This window comes from Megascapheus bottae, chromosome 10 (assembly GCF_031878675.1).
Source record: "Megascapheus bottae isolate mThoBot1 chromosome 10, mThoBot2.hap1, whole genome shotgun sequence".
Taxonomy (NCBI): domain Eukaryota; kingdom Metazoa; phylum Chordata; class Mammalia; order Rodentia; family Geomyidae; genus Megascapheus; species Megascapheus bottae.
In genome coordinates this window covers 34,270,318-34,293,992 of record NC_143518.1, presented here as the reverse complement: position 1 = coordinate 34,293,992, position 23,675 = coordinate 34,270,318, and the positions used below count along the sequence as shown (strand labels likewise).

The following is a 23,675-nucleotide window of genomic DNA, read 5'->3' as shown; positions in this document are numbered from 1 at the left end:
ATATAAGAAGCAGATACCATGCCTACTTATTTGAGATACTTATTAAATGAATGAATGAATCAAACAATAAATAGAGGGGAATAAGGAGGATGAATTTGGTCACTTCACTGTTGCTGGGGCGCCCCTTGCTTTTGTTCCACATAGATGTTGGAGATTGTGATAACAAGGAACTGTCCTGACTGGATAGTTTCAAGCTCTTTTGCTCAATTTCAGGAGGAGTCAGATTCCAGTGACTAGGTTTCCAAATAAAAGAAGTAATAACCAGGCATGGTGGCTTACGCTTGTAATCCTAACTACCCAGGAATCTGAGATCCGAGAACCTGTAGACTCTTATTTCCAATTAACCTCCAACAAGAAACAGAAGTAGAGGTGTGGGTTGAATGGTAGCACACCAGTCTTGAGTGAAAAAGCTAAGGGACAGTGCCCGAGCCCTGAGTTCAAGCCCTAATACCTGCATGAGAGAGAGAGAGAGAGAGAGAGAGAGAGAGAGAGAGAGAGAGAGAGAGAGAGAGAGAGAGAGAGAGAGAGAGAGAGAGGAAGAGGGGGAGGACACACACACACACACACACACACACACACACACACGGAGCAAGACACATGAGTTCAAACCCTAGTACCTGCATGAGGGAGAGAGAGAGAGAGACTTGAGTTCAAGCTCTAGTACCTGCATATGAGAGTGGGGGGAGGGAGAGGGAGAGAGAGAAATAGAGAGGTGGATGTGCCAGAAGATTGCCCGTCTACCACTTCCCATCATCTTTCTTTTTTGTTTGTTTTCTTAGGGGGATGGAGATGGAGATGAGAATTACTGAGCTGAGCCAAGGTGATCATTCTCTCTTTCTCCCAGAGGTTTAGGCCAAAAGAAGAAGAGGAAAGTTGCTTCCCAGTGTCTAAAATTTCTATGATTTGAGCTGAGCCCGATAGATCTTGGGACGTCCTAAATTTTCTAGGCAGGAACATGATGAAAGGAAAGAGGGTGGAAAGGGAGGAGCCTATGATTAAACAGACCTTTTCTTTTCACTTCCTCATTTGGACTCTCGATTTTGTTTGTCCTCTGTGTAGAATCTGCCAAGTCTGGACAGAAGCCTGTGCCTGTGAGCATCTGGTGATCGCTTGCTTCGGGGTGAACGTCAGCATTTCCATCTCTCCTTGCCATTGAGAGTGACTGGGCTGAGGCAAGCCCTTGCAGATTTGAGGCCACATGCTACTGTGGACAGCTATGTTATTCCTAGGTGAGTCGGGGCCCCCGGGAGGGAGGCAGGGGCAGGGAGAACTGGACTGGGGCTCAACTTGGGTGAGGATGAGGGTCACTTGGGAAGCATGTTGGGAAAATGATAAGAGGTGGGCAGATGGTTCGACTACTGCCAGCCATCAAAACACAAGGTTGGTAGAATTGGTTGGTTTTATTTCCTTTGGCTGGGTATTCAGACAGTCAATACTCGGCCCTCTCCCCCCGCCCCACATCAAAACCTGCTCAGAGGAAAATCTATAGATCTGATTGAGTGACAAGTAGCCAGAATGCTTCCCTTTGAATTTATGACTCACATGGGCATACTTTTAGGTAAGATAGCTACTTCTGCCCCAGACAAAGATGGACTTAAGGGGGTGGCATTCACCATTCTCCGTGTCTTCTTTTTTTTTTTTTTTGCCAGTCCTGGGCTTGAGCTCAGGGCCTGAGCACTGTCCTTGGACTTTCTCAAGGCTAGAGCTCTACCACTTGAGCCTCAGCACCACTTCTGGCTTTTTTCTATGTATGTGGTACCGAGGAATCGAACCCGGGTCTTCATGCAAGCTAGGCAAGCACTTTAACCACTAGGCCAAACTCCCCGCCCCGTGTCTTCTTAAACCACCATGCAGCAGCTTTAAATAAAAGGAGATTCGTCTTGGTAGAAACAAGAGGGTTCTGGATCCTCTAAGGAGTGAGGCTCAGAGAATTCACATACCTGGACAATTCTGTAGCCATCAATTGACATCACTCATTAGATCCATTCCACCCCCATTCACTGCATAGACAAATGGGGGCTGGGTCATGGGTCTAACTAATGACAGAGGCAGGGTCTTCAGACCAAGATGGAGAATAGATGGTTGGAAGGGACTGGGGGAAGCTCAATAGGAAATCCTTACTACCAGGATTGTCTTTTCAAGCTCAATTCCTGGGACATTCAGCTTACTTCTCAAAGCAAGGAATAAAAGCTCTAGGAAACCTTTTCCCTTAATGTTGGAGTGACACGGCGTTACTACAGGCAGAGGGAAGGAGTGGGAGGATTTCTCTATGCGTGGGTTGAAGTAGAATCAAGGGTGAAGTGGATTTTCATGTGGAGAGGCTCATCCCTCAAATGTGATGAACTTCTCTGTGGATGCCAGTAGCACTACCACTGTGACAGTCATTTGGGCAAGACTCTTGAGTAAGACTGCCTTTTGCTAAATCTCCAGGGATCTGCCCCATTCCTCCCCCGCTCCAGGCTTCTATGTTTAGACCTTCACTGCTTGGTTTAATTTTACTACATTTTTTTTTCTTTTTCTTTTTGGTGGTACTGTAGTTTGAGTTCAGGACCTTACATTTGCTAGGCAGTCTGGATGGAGCTCTACTGCTTGACCCATGACTCCAGCTCTGATTGTACCCTTCCTTCCTTCCTTCCTTCCTTCCTTCCTTCCTTCCTTCCTTCCTTCTTTCCTTCTTTCATTTTTTTGGTGCTGGTAACAGGGCTTGAACTCAGGACCTTGTGCTCTTGCTTATTTGCACTACTTGAGCCTCGTTTCCAGTCTGTCATTTTGTTGTTTAATGGGAGGTGTAGTCTCATGTACTTTTCTAGTGGGTTGACTATGAACTAAGATCTTCAGATCTTTGCTTCCTGGGTAGCTTGGATTATAGGCATGAGCCACTAATGTCTGCCTCTGATTGTCTTGCTTGCTCCTGACTCTCATCCTCCATTGTACACACAAAAGCTAGGGTGTTTTCAAGTAGAGCTGTAATTAAGTCACTGCACTTCACAAATGCTTCTGGAACAAGTCCACTGCCTACTGATGAAACTCCAGTTCTATCCTTCTAATCACATTCTCAATTACATTTTCAGTGGATCTTTATAATCAGGCAGGGCATATGCTGTGCTTTGTTTTTAACGTGTCTGCTTCTGTTTATTCAAAATATATTTTAGCAAAGTGTCTTTATTCTGTATATTCTGCTATGTTTTAAACCTTATGTAATCGCCATGTGCTAGGCACTGTGCTAGAACTTGAGAATTTATCAGGGTATACAGTAGACACTTTCTTCAACCTAAACACAAAGATCATTGTTTCCTTTACAATGATGACACTGAGGGGAAATAATTAGCTCTTACTACTATTTGTTAAGTGTGAGAAGAGTACGTGGTTGGTAATATCTCTCATTTCCTCATCTCATTCTTGGTTTTTTTTATTGTCTTCCTCTGTATCCTGTCCTTTCTTTTCTTTTTCTTTTTTTTTTTTTGCCAGTCTTGTGGCTTGAACTATCGTTGGGTTTTCTCAAGGCTAGAGCTCTACCACTTGAGGCACAGCTCCACTTCTGGCTTTTTCTATTTATGTGATACTGAAGAATAGAGCCTGGGTCTTTGTGTGTGCTAGGCAAGCACTCTATCACTAGTCCAAACTCCCGGCCCCTTTCTTTTCTTTTGTTTGTCTTGGGGCTTGAACTCTGGGTCTGGGAGCCGTCCCTGAACTCTTCAGCTCAAGGCTACTGCCCTACCGCTTTAGTCACAGCACCACGATAAGAGTCTCATGGACTTTAGTTCCCAGGGCTGGCTTTGAACCTTGATCCTCAGATCTCAGCCTCCTGAATAGCTAGGATTACAGGTGTGAGCTATGGTGCCTGGCTTGCTTGCTTGCTTTCTTTCTTTCTTTCTTTCTTTCTTTCTTTCTTTCTTTCTTTCTTTCTTTCTTTCTTCTTTCTTTCTTCCTGGAGCTTGAACTCAGAGCCTGGGCAATGTCCTTGGGCTTTCTTCTTTCTTTTTTAATCTATTTTTGGTGGGTCATGGAACTTTGCCTGGACACTATCCCTGAGCCCTTCAGCTCAAGGCTACCACCCTACCCTAGAGCCAAACCCCACTTCCCATTTTCCAGAGGTTAACTGGAGATAAGAGTCTCAGGTCTTTTTGTGCCCAGGCTGGCTTTGAACCTTTATCCTCAGATCTCAGCCTCCTGAGTAGCTAGGATTTCAGGCATAAGCCACTGCACCTGGCTTGTTTGTTAGGCTTTTTTTTTTTTTTTTTTTTTGCCAGTCCTGGGCTTAAGCTCAGGGCCTGAGCATTATCCTTGGATTTTTCTCAAGGCTAGAACTCTACCACTTGAGCCACAGCACCACTTCTGGCTTTTTCTAAGTATGTGGTACCAAGGAATCGAACCCGGGTATTTGTGCATGCTAGGCAAGCACTCTACCACTAGGCCAAGCTCCTGGCCTCTTAGGCTTTCTTAAGGCTAGAGCTCTACCACTTGAGCCACAGCACCATTTTCAGCTTTTTCTATGTATGTGGTACTGAGGAATTGAACCCTGGTCTTCATGCATGCTAGGTAAGCACTCTACCATTAAGCCAAACTCCCAGCTCCTATCTTGTTCTTATTCACCCACTTTCCCACTGAGCTGTCTGTCCCCTTGCCATTCATACATACTCATGCTATTTACTATTATTATGTCTATGTCAATAACACCAAACCTATTTCTTTGCTCATTCTGTATACTTGCAAATGTCTGCCTGCTGGTTGAACAGCTCCAAGTTGCCAGCTCAGAAATCATGTATATTAAAAACTCAATTCATTACCTTTCCCTTACAAATGTTCTGATCTTTATAATATTTATATTTTTATTAGTGCAGGCACCTTTTCCCTATTAATACAAAGAACTAAGAAAAGGCACAGAGAAAACAGATGCGTTTGATGTAGAGAGAGAGGGCAAAGAATTTAGGGGATTTGTGATGCGATGGTTTTAATAGATCATTGATTCTAACCTAGATAGGGAGCTGAAGGGAAATGTGAGCTTAGGGATACACAGTGTCAATTTATGAGTGGCCAATGAGGGTAAGCAGATGAAATGGGAAGAAGAGGAAGCTGTGATTGGAACATGGAATGTTTGATTTTGTGACTTTCATTAGTATGGTTTTGGTGATGACAAACATGGAAACATATGACTTAAGTGGTATAAAAGAAAAGCCATTGGAATTGGGTGCCTGTGGCTAACACCTGTAATCCTAACTACACAAGAATCCAAGATCTGAGGATTATGGTTTGAGGCCAGCCCTGGCAGGAAAATTGGTAAGATTCTCATTTCCAATTAGTTGGAAGTAGAGTTGTGGCTCCAGTGGTAGAGGGTTAGGCTTGAGCACAAAAAGCTCAGGGACAGCGCCCAGTCCCTGAGTTCAAGCCCCAGGAAAGAAAGGAAGAAAGAGAAAGAAGAAAGGAAAGAAAAAAGGAAGGAAGAGAGAGAACAAAGAAAGGAAGGAAGAGAGAAAATAAGGAAGGAGGAAGAAAAGAAGGAAGAAAGGAAGGAAAGAAGAAAGAAAGGAGGAAAGTAAGTTTATTGGAGATGAGCAGGTCAAGGAAGGACACAGCTGGATGCTGGATATATCATTCACATGCATTCAGAATTACTGTAGTCATCTTGTTCTTAACTAATCTATGACATTTCCCCTGTTCCAAATTATTCTGACACAGCACTTTCAGTCTAGTTAAAACATCCTGAGTGACTTCCCACTATTGTTTTTTTTTTGTACATGATGGGCCTTGAACTCAAGGCCTGGTTATTGTTCCTGAACTTCCTTGCTCTAACATGTGAGAGCTCCCTTGCTCTACCACTTTGAGCCATAGTTCCTCTTCCAATTTTTGAGTGGTTAATTGGAGAGGAGGGTTCTAGGGGGCCTTTCTTGCCCTGGCTGGCTTCAACAATGATCCTCAGATCACAGCCTCCTGAGTAGCTAGGATTACAAGAGTGAGCCATTGGCTCCCAATTAACGTCCAATATTCACTGGCCAACAAGCAGACATAGAATCTACATTTATTGAGAATGTATAATTCCTAGCTACTCAGGAGGTTGAGATCTGATGATCACAGTTCAAAACCAGCCTGGGCATTAAAGTCAATGAGACTCTTATCTCCAATTAACTACTAGAAAACTGGAAGCGGCTCTGTGGCTCAAGATGTAGGTGATAACCTTGAGCTGAAGAGCTCTGCGACAACACACAGGCCCAGAGTTCAAGCCCCACAACCAACAAAAAAAAAATGTATTATGTGTCATATAGAACAAAACTGTTGATGTAGAGCATTTTCCTTATTCCTTCCTCCAACCACAAGAAGTGGGCCTTGCTGTCATCTTATTTACAGTCAAGAAAATGGAAGCAGAGAAGTTAAGCAGCTTCTGAAAGGTCTCTTAGCAATGGTGAATCAACATTCAATTAAATTCTGTTATCTCATCTGCGTTCCCATCATTTGGCCTTAGGAAGCCTTCAGTTTTGTCCCTAATTATTGGAGATGCTTTAGCAAAGTTAACTATCAGCAGAAAGACGCTGGGCTGCTGTTTGCTGGGAATATTGAGTACTTGCCACCCTTCCAATGGAATATCTCTTCCAACTCTGCCAAAGTCTTACCGGACTGTGAAGTTCCATGATGAACATTTTCTCCACTGGCTTCCCTCATTACCGTCCTAAATCTTACCAAACACAGAACTCTAGGACTGTTTTCTCTTCTGAACCTCCAAGATTGTCTCTTTTATGTAAGTTGGCATGTTTATTTATCTACGCTGTTAGGCTGTTGGCTCCAGCGCAGGGACTTATGACTTTTGTTTTAGGGCTGTCAATAGCAAGTTGATGCAGTTTTGTTGGTTAAAGTTGGATTGCAAAAGGACAGAATGATTTGCCTAAGTGTACCATTGAGATGTGGTAGTATCACAACTAGAATCTTGCTCTGTAACCTTCCAAATCAACATTCTTCACAGTGTCTCCTGCTCATTTTTTTGTTCCTGTTCAATTTCCTTTTCTTTCTTTCCTTCTTTCTTTTTTTCCTTCTTTCTTTCTTTCCTTCTTTCTTTCTTTCTCTTCCTTCCTTCCTTTCTTCCTTCCTTCCTTTCTTTCTTTCTTTCTTTCTTTCTTTCTTTCTTTCTTTCTTTCTTTCTTTCCCTTCTTTCTTTCTTTCTTTCTTTCTTTCTTTCTTTCTTTCTTTCTTTCTTTCTTTCCTTTCTTTCTCTTTCTTTCTTCTTTCTTTCTTTCTTTCTTTCTTTCTTTCTTTCTTTCTTTCTTTCTTTCTTTCTTTCTTTCTTTCTTTCTTTTTTGAACCACAACACCACTTCTGGTTTTCTAGTGGTTAACTGGAGCCAAGAGTCTCACGGACTTTAGTGCCCGGGCTGGCTTTGAACTGCCATCCTCAGATCTCAGCCTCCTGAGTAGCTAGGATTACAGTGTGAGCCACCAGCATCTGGTCCTGCTGTACTTTTGCTCCTGAACATTTACACAGATTCAGGAGACTTTCGACACTTTCTTTGCCCTAATATAACAAAATCCACCAAAAGATAAACATATATAGCAGGAGCATAGAAACTGGACTCTAACTTATCTGAGGAAGTGCTTTGATTCTTTGTTCAGGAATAGTGCCCATACACCTTCACCTTTCCAATCAGCTTCCCTTGGTCTGTGTTCCTGCCCACACTTCCACACATCGCCTCTACTTGGGAAGCCCTTTTCCTTACTCAGTGCTCCTTTTCTTTCTACCTCCACAGGAAACCACAGATTTGGTGTCCTTTTGTAGTCCTCTGTTCCCATCAGATTTGCCTTTTTTCCCCCCCCAGTCCTGGGGCTTGAACTCAGGGCATGAGTAATGTCCTTGGGCTTTCTCAAGGCTAGAGCTCTACCACTTGAGCCAAACTACCCCTTCTGGCTTTTTCTATGCATGTGGTACTGAAGAATTGAACTTGAATCTTCGTGCATGCTAGGCAAGCACTCTACCACTAGGCACTAGGCCAAATTCCCAGTCCAGCATTTTTTTTTTAAATTTTTTATTGTAATTAATAAAAGGGTTACATGATATTTGCCAGATAGAAGGTGCATTAATTCACATACATTGATACCCTTTCACATGTCTTGGTACTCATTACCCTCCCCCCCATCCCCCCAAGCATTTTTTTTAAACCAAATAAGAATTTAATGAAAAGAAGCAAAAGAGAAAAAAAAGGTTGCACATTAGAAAGTCATTCTGCTAGTATTCTGCTATACATTATTTTCTCTGTGCTTTCATTTTCTCATTAGTTTAATAACTCCTTGGCTCTGTACCTTTGAAGAAAGGTAAAATGAAGGTATTACCAACTGCAGAGAATTATGAAGACCAAATGAGCAAACATATCTGATGGCTTATTCACATGCATAAAATGCTATAAAATTCAAAGTATATCTCAGTAGATTTCAGGTTCTTTCTAGGTCTAATTCCAATCCAAGGTACATGGCAAAATCATATATCACTGTTTTTTGTTTGTTTGTTTTTGTCAGTCATGGGTCTTGAACTCAGGGCCTGAGCTCTTTTACTCAAGGCTGTTGTTGGTCTTCCACTTAGAGCCACAGGACACTTCCAGTCTTCTAGTGGTTAAGGGCCTCATGGACTTTCCTGCCTGGGCTGGCTTTGAACTATGATCCTCAGATCTCAGACTCCTAACTAGAATTACAGGTGTGAGCAACAGATATCCAGCAAATCACTGTTACAGTTTTCTCTTTTGATCAGTAATGATCTCAGATTAGGAAGCAAAACTGAGAGGAGACTTCTCACCTGAGTACATTTACACTTAATTTTCCCAGACTTTCTAAAGCTTTCAGGACAATCTATCCAAGGATATACAGATCTGGGACACATGAGAATTTTGTTTTGTTGGCTGCTATTGTGCAAGTGACTGGTTTTTTGTTTTTGTTTTTTTCTGAAGGACTTCAATGCAAGAATGTTCCTTTTACCCATCTTCCCATCAAAACTGCCCAGTCCAGCATTAAAAAAATTTTTTTTTTGTCGGTTGTAGGGCTTGGAATTATGGGCCAGGCACTGTCCCTGAGCTCTTCAGCTCAAGGCTACCACCCTATGCCTGGGCCTGGGAGTTGTTCCTGAGCTCTTCAGCTCAAGGCTTCTGCCCTACCCCTTGAGTAACAGTGCCACTTCTGGTTTTCTAGTGGTTACTTGCAATAAGAATCTAGTGCCCAGGCTGGCTTTGAACCGTGATCCTCAGATCTCAGCCTCCTGAGTAGCTAGGATTACAGGTGTGAGTCACTACACCTAGCTTCCAGCATTTTAATTTTAAGCAGTCAAAGGTGTCAAGCCAAATGAAAGTGTCACAACACAGGTGGAAGGTTTTTTTTTCTTTCTGTTATTATTGTTGTTGTTGTTGGTTGTGGGTCTTGATCTCAGGGCCTGAGTACTGTCCCTGAGCTGTTTTGCTCAAGGCTAGCATTCTACCACTTCAAGCTATAGCACCATTTCTGGTTTTCTAGTGGTTAACTGGAGGTAAGAGTCTCAGGGACTTTCCTTCCTGTGCTGACTTTGAACTGCGATCCTCAGATCTCAGCCTCCTAAGTAGCTAGGATTAAAGGTGCGAGCCACCGGTGCCTGGCTGGAAGAGAGTTTTATACCATTTTATTTTCTTCTGTTGATGGGATGGAATTCTGAGCACTTTTGAAAGTGATCGCATCCAGGTAGTCCCAGGGAATGGTGGTTGGGTGACAGCTGGGGTCTGAGCAAGGTCACTGTGGGTATGGGCAAGGGTGTCTCAGTATGAGGATCAGGCTCTGGTTAATCTTTGCTTTTGTTCTTTCAGCTCTGGTGGCTGGCACACCTGGTAAGTAAGTACCCACATCTCCTTCCTCCATCTCTTCTCTCCTTCTCCCATTGTCCTCTCTGGAGGGTCTGTGAACACACCAGTATTGAAGCTCAGTACTAGCAAGGGGTCATGGTTTCCAGAAGATTCCCTGCCCCTTTTCTTCTTCCTAGGAAGGCAGGTAATAATAATAATAATAATAATAATAATAATAATAATAATAATAATAAAATAGCAATCTGGATAGACTGATACATCCTCCACCATTTGCATGGGTCTGAGGTATTCAAGATCTGCTCTTCTGACAGAAATATAGATCCCCAGCTTTGGTGAAGTGAATTTGGCCAGCACTTCTGCATTTATTCATTCTTCATCCCTCCCTTCTCCCCCCTCCCAGAACTGGCTCATCAGCTTTTCTCCATTATTTCTTATCCTTCTGAGGCCACAGACACTCCTGTGTGTTTGGGTGTGAGGACAGGCATCTCATCTCCTTTGTAAGGGATAAAGAATGACATTAGATACATGCAGAAACCTGATGTCTAACTCCCATGCCTGACATTTCCACCATATGCCCCCAGTAATCCTTGCTTAACTCTGGAGAGAGTTTATCCACTAGTGACCAAGCACATTGGATTACAAATGAGTCCAGAAAGGGACAAAGAGAAGAGAAGAGAGAAAGACATTGAGCTGTTAGGACATACTTGTTGTCAAGGTAGACGTAGTTCTGTGAGTTTCGATTTCCCCCTTGCTTACCACTTCCCTGTCCTGCTAAGAATCAGGTGTCTCCTGGAAGTTTCCTGTGGCCTTGTAGTGGGGTGTATAAGGAAGAGAAATCCACTTTAGTTGAAAAAGTTTTCTGGACCTAGTTCCCCTCTTAGTGCCCCAAGTGAGAACATAAATGCTTCTTTGTGAGGAATTCTTAGCTTTCTTGGGTCTTGAGTTTCTCTCTCCTCATATAGTCTTCTCTTTCTGACTGTTTTTTAACAGATCCCCCAAAGGCTGTGGTGAAACTTGAGCCCCCATGGATCCAGGTGCTCCAGGAAGACAGAGTGACACTAACCTGCCAGGGGCCCCACAGCCCTGGGAACCACTCCACACAATGGTTCCACAATGGGAAATCCATCCCAGACCAGGTCCAGCCCAGCTACAACTTTAAGGCCCAGAGAAATGACAGCGGAGATTACAGGTGCCAGATGAGCCACACCAGCCTCAGTGACCCTGTGCATCTGGATGTGCTGGCCGGTCAGTAGAGGAAGGCCAGGGGGGCCAGCTGGGGCAAATGTGCTGTCAGGCACAAGTTTGGAAAGCCTTGTCCTGAGGTGCTAGAAATGCTTTTCCTCCTGCAATTCCTTCTTCACTGGCCCCTCTGCTTAGTATGTGTGCGGGTGATGGGGTGGGTGAGTCTGTGCAAATTCCTCAGAAATTCCTCAGTGCATGGGAATGGTTTATTCTTGCCTCAGCACTGATTGAGCAAGAGGGCTCTAAGGCCACAGTTAGGCCACTGAATGTGGGAGAAAAGGAAGTCCGCACTTCACAGAAACCTTTCCAAGTTCGTGTAGATTCGAAACACACAGAGTGACCACAACTGAAGTTCATCCTGTAAGCAGCCAGCCATACAGACAGGATGATTTCTGTACTTCTTCACTCTCAGTTTCCTCCTCTGCTTCACCAGGGATATCCATGCCTGCCTCACTGAGTTCTGGGAAGAAGTGACATTTCCCTAACTTTTCTGTCCCTTCTCCACACTCAGTGCTGGGTGTCCTGCTCTTTCTCTTCCACCACCTGTAGGCAATTAGAGTTGAAAATTGTGCCACCTCCATCTCTGTATTTGCATCACCTGAGATGAGGCAGGGCTTTATAAATGTTTGCTGAATGCATCGGTAATTTTACAAAGATCCTGGCAAAAAAAGTAGACTCTCCCTAAAGAAGAGTTATCGTGTGAGTATGATAAGTACGTGGTAACTCTTCACTTACTCCCCTCCCCTCAGATTTCCTTCTAAAGTATACAGCAAGCTCATGACTTATTTCTGACTGTGGATATTCATCAAGAAAACCAACATTTGTTGGAGGTTCAAACCTTCCCAACATACATCTTTGCAGGTCCCCTCAGTCAGAGGACTGTATGTCAGGGGCTCTTGTGCCCTTCTTCACAGGATGGGGCTGCAGCTGTCTCTTCCCAGGAGTGGAAAGAGAAGATGAGGGTGTCCTGAACCTACCGTGTGCCAGGAGCTATTGTAGATGCACAGTCTTAACGTAACCACCTTCACAGATGAGTCGGCTGACAACCAGACAATGTGAAAGTCCTTTCCCATGATTTCAGAGCTCATAAATGAGCGGAGTCAGTCTTAGAGGTTTAAACTGTTTGGTTCCAAGCTTGAACTCCATCTCTGCACATCAGGATGGCTGGGGTCTTGGAGCTGAGCCAAGACTTTGAGGGTTCTCTGCTCCTTTCTTGTGTTTCAGATTGGCTGCTGCTTCAGACCCCTCAACTGGTGTTCCAGGAGGGTGACACCATTGTGCTGAGGTGCCACAGCTTGAAGAACACCTTTCTGAACAAGATCACATTCTATCAGAATGGAACATCCAAGAAGTTTTCCCATTACAGCAGCAACTTCTCCATCCCGAATGCCAATCTTAGTCACAGTGGTCATTACAACTGCAAAGGAAATATAGGAAAGATGCCCCATGTATCCAAGTCTGTGGTCATCACTGTGCAAAGTATGTAAATTATGTCCAGATGAAGAACAAATGAGGAATAGGATATGAGAAATACCACCACAGCAACAGTGGGACTGGAGTGAAGAAGGGAGTTTTGGAGGCCTTGTCAAGTATTGAGCAGGGGGCAGTAGTAGGGGTCAGAGCTCTGATCACTCAGTTTTCAAGTGATGGATGCACAGGCTGTTGTTCACTTCAAAATGCAGGTCTCCTAGGAAGCACAGGAGTAAAGCAGAGCTTCCTCATTGGCACAGAGGGTTCCCTCCGGTTCTGGATCGTCCTAAGAGTTGAGGCTTGCCTTGTCTGTCTTATGTGTATGTCTCACTTCTTATGTTCGATCAGAAAGGTCTAGCATATTGTGGACAGTACTAATGCCTCAAGCTATAGGAGGTTTTAGTCTTACTAGAGCATCACTCCTCTGTTCCCACACACCCATCCGTGTGAAGTCATTGACTTGGTGGAGACATTTGGTTAGGGGAGAAGCATAAATTCAGCCACAGAAACGGATGATGAATGGATGCTGCTGCAGGATGAAATGAGTACCACATTTGGGAGAGACCCAGATACAGAGTAGCTGCAGGTGACAAGCAATAGGGCATTAGAGCAGGTAGGGTAGTGGAGGTGAGACAGAATAATACCCATCCTCATATATGTCTTCTGTAGGGCCCCGGTTAAGTGACTCTTCCATGGTGATGCCATTTGTGGCTGTGACCACAGGGATTGTTTTAGTGACCATTATTGTTGCCATGGTAATCTTGAACTACTTCAAGCGAAAGCAGAAAGCAGGTTTGTGACTCATTTTGTTATTCATTCCTATTTGGCTAAGGCCCTAGCCTCAGATTTGCTAGAAACTTTATCTTTGGGCTGCAGAATATTTAACATTTGATTTAGCTCCGTCCCTCACTTATTAACCATTCAATAAGGCTTCAACTAACAAGCACTGTGCTAGACACTGGAGGTGATAGCAAGATTAATGAGTCTAGTTTCTGCTCAGCAGTGTTAGAAAGAGAGACGTTTAAGAAAAAGAAAAAGGAGGGCCTGGGAGTTTGACCTAGTGGTAGAGTACTGGCCTGGCATGCACAAAGACCCAGATTCAATTTCTTGGTACCACATACACAGAAAAAGCTAGAAGTGGTGCTGTGGCTCAAGTGTAGAGCACTAGCCTTAAGGAATGCTGACGGACAGGACCGTGCTCAAGCCCTGAATTCAAGCCCCAGAACTGGCAGAGAGAGAGAGAGAGAGACAGAGAGAGAGAGAGAGAGAGAGAGAGAGAGAGAGAGAGAGAGAGAGAGGAAAGAAAAAAGGAATAACCAACTCTTAAGGGATTGGAGGTGGTGCCAATGATCTAAGTATCAGTTACCAAGTCTAAGTTCCTGTCTCACAAGAGAGAAAAGAAAGAAGAACATATAATTGTAATATGGGGTACAAGCAATGGTAGAGAAATGAAAGGCTATGATAGAGGCTTCATAACCCAATTGTACTAGTCAGTTTTCTGACATAACAAAATAGCTTAGATAATCAGCTTGTAAAGAGAAAAGGCTTATGGAAGTTCTTCTTTCATTCTTTTTTTTTTTTTTTTTTTTGGTGGGTCATGGGGCTTGAACTTGGCACTGTCCCTGAGCTCTTCAGCTCAAGGCTATCGCCCTACCCTTGAGCCAAGCCCCACTTCCCATTTTCTAGATTAATTGGAGATAAGAGTCTCAGGTCCTTTTGTGCCCGGTCTGTCTTTGAACCTTCATCCTCAGATCTCAGCCTCCTGAGTAGTTAGGATTGCGGGTATGAGCCACCACGTCTGGCTAGGCTTATGGAAGCTCTGTTTTTAATTGGTTGGCCCTGTTTCTATGGATTTCTGACAAGACAGCATATAACGGTAGCAGCAGAGTTCCAGGCAAAATTGCTCATCTTATGACAAGAATCAAAGAGAACAAGGAAGTAACAGAAGTCCCAACAGTTCCCTTCAAGAACAAATCTCAGCTGGACCCTGTCATTTAAGATTGCACAACCTTCCAACTCTACCACCCTGGTGACCAAGTGTCTTACGCATGGGCCTTTCGGGGATACTCTAGAGACAAAAAAGGGTACCCAGTCTGACCTAGGCTACATAGAGAAAGTTTCATGGGGAAGGCGGATAGTGCAGTGATTGGAACACATGTAGATCCAGACTTCCTGGATTCAAATCTCAGTTCACAGCTCACCAAGCTATATGACCTTGGTAAATACCTCAACCTCTCTGTGCCCTAGTTTCCTCACCTGGAAAATGGGGCCACATTCCAGGGTTGTTATGACAATGAATGGGGCTGAAATTCTTACACAGTCCCTAGTAAATAGCAACCAGCCCACAAATTCAAACTGTTGTCATTGTGGACGTGGTAGCCATTAACTAGGCAAAGAAGGCTGAGGTGCAAGAGTCCAGGCATGGAAATGAGAAATGTATGGATAGGATAGGGATTAAGGGAGAGAAAAGAGATGGCCATTGAGAAAGAGAGATTCTTTTCCTTCCTTCTTCCCTCCCTTCCTTTTTTCCTTCCTTCCTTCCTTCCTATCTTCCTTTCTTTCTTTTTTTGGTGTGTGTGTGTGTGTGTGTGTGTGTGTGTGTGTGTGTGTGTATGGGGTTTGAAATCAGGGGCCTGTATGCTGTCCCTGAGCTGCTTTTTTTTTTTTAATCAAAACTAGCTTTCTACCACTTGAGCCATAGCTTCACTTCTGACTTTTGGGTAGTTAATTGAAGATAAGAGTCTCAGAATTTCCTATCTAGGATGTTTTTGAGCCATGATCCTAATATATCAGCCTCCTGAGTAGTTAGGGTTTACAGTTGTGAGCCACTGGCACCTATACATTGCAATTGGTTTAGATGTAGGAACTCAGTTATTGATAATAAAGACCGAGGCATTGGGATACCAAGAGAAAAGATGTTACACTTTTAGAAGGCAGAGCAACCTAAGAAATGGAGTGGACTTTCTGACTGTCCTAGAAGTTCCACGGATAGCTGTCTTGTGATTTTGGACCAGCCCTTTCACTGGCTAGAGTGGTTTCTGGGAGAGGGAGTTGGGAAATGGAGAGGAGAGAAATATCTTTGGGAGTAGAGGATCTGCTCGTTGGAATTCAATCCTGCCCCTCCATACTTTGTCCTGGAGGAGTCAGGCCCAAGCCATAACCCTATTAACCTCCTATGTGCCCCTCACAGTTCTCTCAGGAAATCCTGAGGACAGGGGAATGGGAGAGACCCTCCCTGAGGAACCAGGTAAGTACAGTAGCTTCTGGGGGTGCTGTGCTGCCCCACCTACAGCTGCTGATAGATTGGAGCCAACAAGAAGCAGCTTGTGTGCATTCTGCTGGAGCACAGGAGAGGGAGGGGGCAGAGGGAGGAAGGCAGGGGCTCAAAGCACTTGGTCAGTTCTGAGTCTAACTCCTGAGCCTGAAGAGATGAGAAGAAGGAACACTGGTTCCAGCTAGAGAGGCGAAGGCTGCATCCAAATTTCTGGGACAGACATTTCTAGGAATCTGGGAGATTTGCTGAGTTTAAAATCAGATATATTTGGATCTTTCTGTAGATATTTAGCAGAACTAGCAAAGGACAGAAGTTAGAAATTGTGAGATTGAAGTTATTAAGAAGTTGGAGCCTGAGAAAGAAGGAGGAAGCCTGGGAAAACTGCTGGGTTTGTTGAGGAATCTGTTTCTCAGCTCTCTCGCTCTGTGTGTGTGTGTGTGTGTGTGTGTGTGTGTGTGTGTGTGTGTGACTATACTAGATTTGAACTGAGGACCTGGATTTGTTGAGGAATCTGTTTCTCAGCTCTCTCGCTCTGTGTGTGTGTGTGTGTGTGTGTGTGTGTGTGTGTGTGTGTGTGTGACTATACTAGATTTGAACTGAGGACCTGGATTTGTTGAGGAATCTGTTTCTCAGCTGTGTGTGTGTGTGTGTGTGTGTGTGTGTGTGTGTGTGTGTGACTATACTAGATTTGAACTGAGAACCTCAGTCTCAAGACTAGTGCTTTAACTCTGAGCCACTGTGCAGTTTCAACTTTTTGCCAGTTAACTGAAGATAAGAGTCTCTTGGATTTATGTCTGCCCCAGCTGGCTTCCCATCACAATCCTCAGACCTCAGCTTCCTGAGTAGTTAGGATTATAAGCATAAGATACCAGTGCCTAGATCTATAAAACTTCTGAGCCCTTATAAATGTGACATTTTGAGAGCCAGTGACCACTTAAATCCCTGCCACTTAATGATTCCACCACCTCCCAACACTACCAGTACTCACAAGTGGAATTATATAAAGGGGACAACAGTAGTCCAGGCAATCTCCTGACTGTAAATTTAGCCCAACGGAAACTGATGTTTTCTTTGTGGCTTCTATGGAAGATACAAGCGGCAAAGTAAGGTCCTTAAAATTCTATCTCAGATGGCTGGAGTATGACTCAGAGCCAGGCCAACAGATTTGAGAGCTTTAGCAAAAATGTATTATTTACCTAGCTGCATTTTGAGCAAGGTCTGTGTACCTTGGTCAGGCCATATGGGGATATGGAGCTGGGTTTGCACCTGGGATCAAACCAGATGTAGAATAAGTTCAAACATAACTGGACCTGGCACAGAACCGGTGTGGTCTGTCCACACTGGCATAAAAGTAACCATTTGTTTCATAAGGCATTTATGCAATGAGGCACAAGACCCAGTGGTTTCCAGAAAGGCATAGAGAATTGCTAGGATTGTTGAGGAGTGTAATAGAAGGGGAATTCTGAGTATGATGTGTTGACAAATTTGGGACATGCTAATAAATAGGGGCTCTTTGTGTCCAGAGAGAGGGAAGAGACCAGAGGCATTGTCTCAGATGTTTTCCTTGACTTTTGAAGAAATGCTGATTTACAGATACTGAGACTGCTTTTCATACTGGCAAAGTGAATTTATGGCAAAAACATGAAGACATTTGGTGTGTTTTGGATTTTTTTTGAGAGAAGATACTGTTTCCCTCTTCTCTCTTCACTTTTCTCCCCCTCCTCAACCTTCTCTTCTCTCCTTTTCTTTCACCTCCTCTCTTCCCACTTTCCCCTCTCCTCCTTCCCTTTTCTTTTCTCCCTTCCCTTTTATCTTCTCTTTTCTGTTCTTTCTGACTTTATCTTCCATCTTTGATTTCACAGGCTCCTCTTTCCTCACTATTTCTTTCATTTTCATACCATGGAGAATCTGATTCTACAGAGTTCTAAGGATTTATATTTGGTCCATGTGACAATGACTATTGGTCTTCTCTTCCTGGAATCTGTGGCACAAATCTAGACTTTATTTCATTCTGACACTGCACCTCCCACCCGGGTTCCCATACCTCAGATCCCCAAATAGGCCTGGTTTGCTTCTGGGAAGGCTCAGCTCATGTCTGAAATGAGTGAGTGTGGCACAAATGACTGGTTTGTTTTTTATTTTCCAATGTGATCAATGGGAAAAGCTAGGTCTGAGGTGGCTAGCTTAGAGGATGGAACTATATTGCCTTAGCACTTAGCCTGTAGGCCATCGTTGGGCTGGGCAGTCTTTACTGCAGGTATGCTTTGAGCTTTGTTTTCCCAGCCACCACAGCAGCACAAGTTGAGTCCTCTTCTCTAGCAGTGCTTTGGAAGATGCTCATTCTTTTTTCTTTTTGTCTCCAGTCAATCTGCCTGATTATGATGAAGCTGCCAAAAAGGAGGTGAGTGATTTTACCCAGCCCTTTCTCCTCTCTTCCTCTTCCTTCCCTGCATGGTATATCCCAGTGTCTCTCTGTGGATCTCATTGCACATCTCTGCCCTCTTTAGAGTGAGAATGCCATCACCTATTCACTCCTCAAGCACCCGGAAGTGCCAGAAGAAGGAACAGAGCCTGATTATGAGAACCAAAATTAGTTTTTTCTCTCCCTCTCCCTCTCCCCCCAACCTCTTTCTCTCTGTACGTGTGTGTCTAAGACAATCAGTAAGTTGAAAGTCAAATGTCTTCTGCCATCAATTGTCCTGGGAGTAGTCAAGTGGATGCTGCAGTTCTAAAGGAAAAGAACTTTCAGAGTGGCCTAAGTGAAACCTGAAACCAAGAGACAATATGGTCCTGACAGTTGACTGCCTGATTGCTTCAGCCTTTGCCTACATCCGACACCAAGGAAATCTTGTTACAAATCCACACCACTAATAAAACTCATGAAATTATTGTTATTGAGAGGTTGTAGCAATGTGGAAATATGTCTGTCCCAAGTTGCTTGAGAACCATTATTTAAGTATGTATTATCTCAGAAAAATACAATTAGACTAACAATAAACCAACATGGTCAAAGTGATTATTTCAGGATGATAGAATGATTGGTGATGTTTCATTTTCTTTCTTGTTTTTCTATGAAGATCATATATTACTTTTATCATAAAACAATACAAAAACAACTTTCTGTTGAGCAGATGAGGACTGCATTAGTTGGAGTGTAGACCAAGCTCTTAGGGGTTTGTTTTGGTCGGTGAAAACTGTCGAGGGACGGTAGTAATGATAGAGGTGGGGAAGAGGAGAGATGGAGATTTGGAGAGTCAGATGTTCAAACTGAACATTTTTCTTCCATGATCTGGTATTCATTTCTTCCTTTCCTTTTCCTTCCTTCCTTTCTTTATTTCCCTCCTTCTTTCTTTCTTTCTTTCTTTCTTTCTTTCTTTCTTTCTTTCTTTCTTCCTTCCTTTCTCCTTCCTTCCTTCCTTCCTTCCTTCCTTCCTTCCTTCCTTCCTTCCCTCCTTTCTTCCCCGCCTCTCTTTCTTTTTCTTTCTTCTTCTTGTACAGATCCTGGGGCTTGAACTCAGCCTGGGTGTTGTCCCTGAACTTTTGTGCTCAAGATTAGCACTCTTATCACTTGAGCCACAGCTCAACTTCTGATTTTTTTTTTTTTTTGCCAGTCCTGGGCTTGAGCTCAGGGTCTGAGCACTGTCCTTGGACTTTCTCAAGGCTAGAGCTCTACCCCTTGAGCCTCAGCACCACTTCTGGCTTTTTTCTATGTTTGTGGTACCAAGGAATCGAACCCGGGTCTTCAGGCATGCTAGGCAAGCTCTTTAACCACTAGGCCAAACTCCCGGCCCTCAACTTCTGATTTTTAGGTAGTTAATTGGAGATAAGAGTTTCACAAACTTTTTTTTCCTTGGGCTGGCTTTGAACTACTATCCTCAAATCTCAGCCTTTTGAGTAGCTGGGATTACAGGCATAAGCCACCAGTGCCCATCTGGTCTATTCTTCATGAGTCAATTTTAAAAGTTTTTACCAGGAAGTTATACTTTTTATTTGTATGGCACTTCTGAATTACCCCTTTTTTGGTATGTACGTGTTCATGCTTACATTTTTCCTTTTATTTTTAGTTTGGGGGATTTGCTTTAGTTGGAAATAACAGGAAACTATGATTCAAACTGGCTTAAACAATAAGGAAATACATTATCTCAGATAACAAAAGGTACAGAGACAAAGTATCTCATTGTATTATAATATTGAGCCCAGTTTTCTGCAATTCTCTAGGCCCTTGGGCTAACAAGATGCTGATAGCAATTTTTTTGAAATAACTTTTTTGTTATAAAGGTGATGTACAGGTTGGGAGTTTGACCTAGTGGCAGAGTGCTTGCCTAGCATGCATGAATACCTGGGTTTGATTCCTTGGTACCACATACATAGAAAAAGCTGGACATGGTAACACTAGCCTTGAGAAAGTCCAAGGACAGTGTTCAGGCCCTGAGTTCAAGCCCCAGGACTGGCAAAAAAAAAAAAAAGGTGATGTACAGAAGGGTTACAGTTACCTAAGTCAGGTAAAGGGTATATATTTCTTGCCAGGCACCGTGGCTCACACATGTAATCCTAGCTACTCAGGAGGCTGAGACCTGAGGATCAGCCCTGGCACTAAAGTCTGTGAGATTCTTCTCTCCCATTAACCATTAGAAAGCCATACATGGTGCTGTGGCTCAAGGGATAGGGCAGTAGCCTGGAGCTGAAAAGCTCAACGACAATGCCCAGGCCCAGAGTTCAAGCCCCACAACTGACAGAAAAAGCAATGCAGACATTTACAGTTTTGCTGTATTTCAGAATTCTGGTAGGAACATCTCATTCATTACATTTTGTTATGTACTCCAATCCATGTTGTTTTAAAATAATTTCTGACTTTAGTTTTATTTTCTTCTCATTCCAATATTTACTTAGAAGGATTTGTTATTGTTGTTGCATTTGTTTTGTCTCCAAGGAACATGGGCACCATGTGGTTTTCCACTTTTTATTGCACAGCAGTTAGTATGATATGATAGTAAGTATGCTTTGTGTGTAAGTATGTGGGTGTGCACGTGTGTGTGTATGTGTGTGTGAATGAAAGGATATGTGTCAAGGTGGTGCTGTATGTTCCAGATCTGTTTTGGTATGTGTCCCATGGGCACTTAAAATCAATGTGTTCGCTTGCCTGGGGCTTGATCTCACGGCCTAATTTTCTCTAAGTATTTTTAGTTAAGGCTAGCACTCTACCACTAGAGCTACAGCTCTACTTCTGACTGTTTGGTAGTTAATTGGAAATAAGAGTCTCACAGACTCTTCTGCACAGGATGGCTTTGAATCACAATCCTCAGATCTCAAATTTCCAGAGTAGCTAGAATTACAGGTATGAGCCACAAGGACTCAGCGTTTTCTGTCTAGTCATTCTATCGGTTGTTGAGCATAGCTGTGTCCTCCAACTGTAACTGGGTTGCTCAACATCTCTCTTTAGTTACATAATTCTTCCTCTATGTGTCTTGCACCTGTATTTCTTTTTTGTTTGTTGGTTTGTTTTGTTTTGTGGGTCGTAGGGCTTGATCTTTGGGTCTAGGCACTGTTCCTGAGCTCTTCGGCTCAGAGCTAGTGCTCTACCACTTTGAACCACAACTTCACTTCTGGTTTTCTGGTGGTTAATTGGAGATAAGAGTCTCATGGACTTTTGTGCCCAGGCTGGCTTTGAACTACCATCCTCAGATCTCAGCCTCCTGAGTAGCTAGAATTACAGTGTGTATGTGTGTATGTGTGTGTGTGTGTGTGTGTGTGTGTGTATTGATTTTTATTTATTTATTTATTTATTTGCCAGTCCTGGGCTTGAACTCAGGGGCTGAACACTGTCCTTGGGTTTGATCAAGGATAGAACCTTATCTCTTGAGCTACTGTAGCACTTCTGTTTTTTTTTTTTTTTCCTTTCTATGTATGTGGTACCAAGGAATCAAACATGAGTCTTCATGCATGCTAGGCAAGTGTTATACCACTAAGTCAAATTCCTGGCTCTGATTTTTTTTTTTTTGTTTGCCAGTTGTGGGGCTTGAACTCAGGGCCTGAGCACTACTGTCCTTGGACTTTTCTCAAGGCTAGAGCTCTACCACTTAAGCCACAGCACCACTTCTACCTTTTTTCTATATATGTAGTACCAAGGAATCGAACCTGGGCCTTTGTGTTTGCTAGGCAAGCACTTTATCACTAGGCCAAATTCCCGGCCTCGATTTTTTTTTTAAATTATTACAAAAATCTCTTTATCTCAGGCATTTGTCTGGGCTGTGGCTGTCTATTTTTATCTATGTTCCTGTAACTGGTAGTATCTCAGTATTTTCCGGCACTATTGCTGATATAGGAGTGTTTGTTATCTAAGTGTCTCCAGTCATTCTAAGCTGCATCCTTCTTGGCTGTTTGGCTAGAAAGAGCTGGCTTTTGCTGGGACTTGCTTCGCCCCCCATCTGTACCTTTTGGTTTCTTGGTTGTGGGACTGTATGTATGAATGTATGTATGTATGTATGTATGTATGTATGTATATCTTGGGGCTTAAACTCAGGGCCTGGGTACTGTCCTTGAACTTTTTGTTCCCTGTCAAGGTTGGCACTTTACCACTTGAGCCACAGTTCCATTTCCAGATTTTTTTGTGTGTGTATGTGTGGTAGTCAATTGGAAATTTAAGACTCTCGTGAACTTTCCTGCCCTGGATAGCTCTGAACTGCAATCCTCAGCCTCAGTTGCTAGGATTATAGGTATGAGCCACTGGAGCCTGGCCTTAAATTTAATTTTTATTAGGGTGACCTAGGCTTTCTTCTGAGGTTTTTGAGTCTATCATACTGCTTCAGCTGCAAGACACCTGGGGCCATTTGCACCAAACATATGCTCTTCAGATGATGGAAAATTTGTTCTACATGCTTATTTTAGATTGAGGAAGATCTACTACTCATGCCCACAATCTAAATCAGCTGCCCTGATCTGTGGGTTTGCACAGATGAATGATAATCCAGTCCTTCTGTCTGACATGAAGTAAGACTGCCTGCCCCCATTTTGTATCTTCCTAAGGGCCTGCTGGTTGTCAAGACAGGAGATGGAGTAGAGTGAGACCCCTGTGAAAAGAGTGATAGGACCTGAGAATGCCTCATTCAAACAGCACACATTTGGGGACAGGGACAATGATTCCTCTATGGCCCCTGGAGCTGAAGACTGCTTCTGTAAATCTCCCTACTGCTTTTGTTCCCAGGCCACCTCTGGTTTCTCAAGCTATCTGATGCCTCCTGTCTCTAATTTCTTCAGGATTGTTGGCTTCAGCTCTGATCATGAGCCTGTACCTTGGCCTTTCTGCTAGGGCCTCTGGAAATGGATTTTCTTTTTTTCCTTTGGTCTTTCCCAGGGGATTCTTTCTGGTCTGTATTCATATTCCTACTGAATAGAATAACCTTTGTTGTGCTATGTGATGCAAAAACAGAGCTGAGATATAGTCTTGAGAAATTTGTGTACAAATGTGACTGAATTTTGCTTGGAAAGAACTAAGCTGATATCTACTTTTTTTTTTTTTCCTGTCTTGTTCTTTCTTTTTGCTCCACCTCAGTCCCGGGGCTTGAACTCAAGGTCTGGGTACTATCCTTGATCTTCTTTTACTTAAAGCTAGCACTGTAGCACTAGAGACACTTTTGGATTTTTTCTTGGTAGTTTATTGGAGATAAGAGGCTGCCTGGGCTGACTTTGAACCGTGATCCTTCACATCTCAGCCTCCTGAGTAGCTAGGGTTACAGGCATAAGCCAGCAGCACCCAGCTTTTTCTTTTCATTTTAAAATAGTGGTACTGGGGGGCCGGGAGTTTGGCCTAGTGGTAGAGTGCTTGCCTGGCATGCATGTAGACCTGAGTTTGATTCCTTGGTACCACATACCAGAACAAAAGCCAGAAATGGTGCTGAG

General features: G+C 43.4%; 1 protein-coding gene across 2 annotated transcripts; it reads left to right on the top strand.

Annotated features, from left to right (window-relative positions):
* Positions 1-1,041: 1,041 nt before the first annotated feature.
* On the top strand, positions 1,042-18,795 carry LOC150057892 (low affinity immunoglobulin gamma Fc region receptor II-like). 2 transcript variants are annotated; one of them, XM_090340605.1, is made up of 8 exons: positions 1,042-1,229; positions 9,797-9,817; positions 10,784-11,038; positions 12,260-12,514; positions 13,175-13,297; positions 15,696-15,752; positions 18,143-18,180; positions 18,287-18,795. In XM_090340605.1, exons 1-8 carry the CDS (start codon positions 1,199-1,201, stop codon positions 18,371-18,373), a joined length of 867 nt encoding a protein of 288 aa, XP_090196731.1. In that variant the 5' UTR covers positions 1,042-1,198; the 3' UTR covers positions 18,374-18,795. The 2 variants fall into 2 exon arrangements, with proteins under 2 accessions (XP_090196731.1, XP_090196732.1); XM_090340606.1 differs by lacking the exon at positions 15,696-15,752.
* The last annotated feature ends 4,880 nt before the right edge of the window (positions 18,796-23,675 follow it).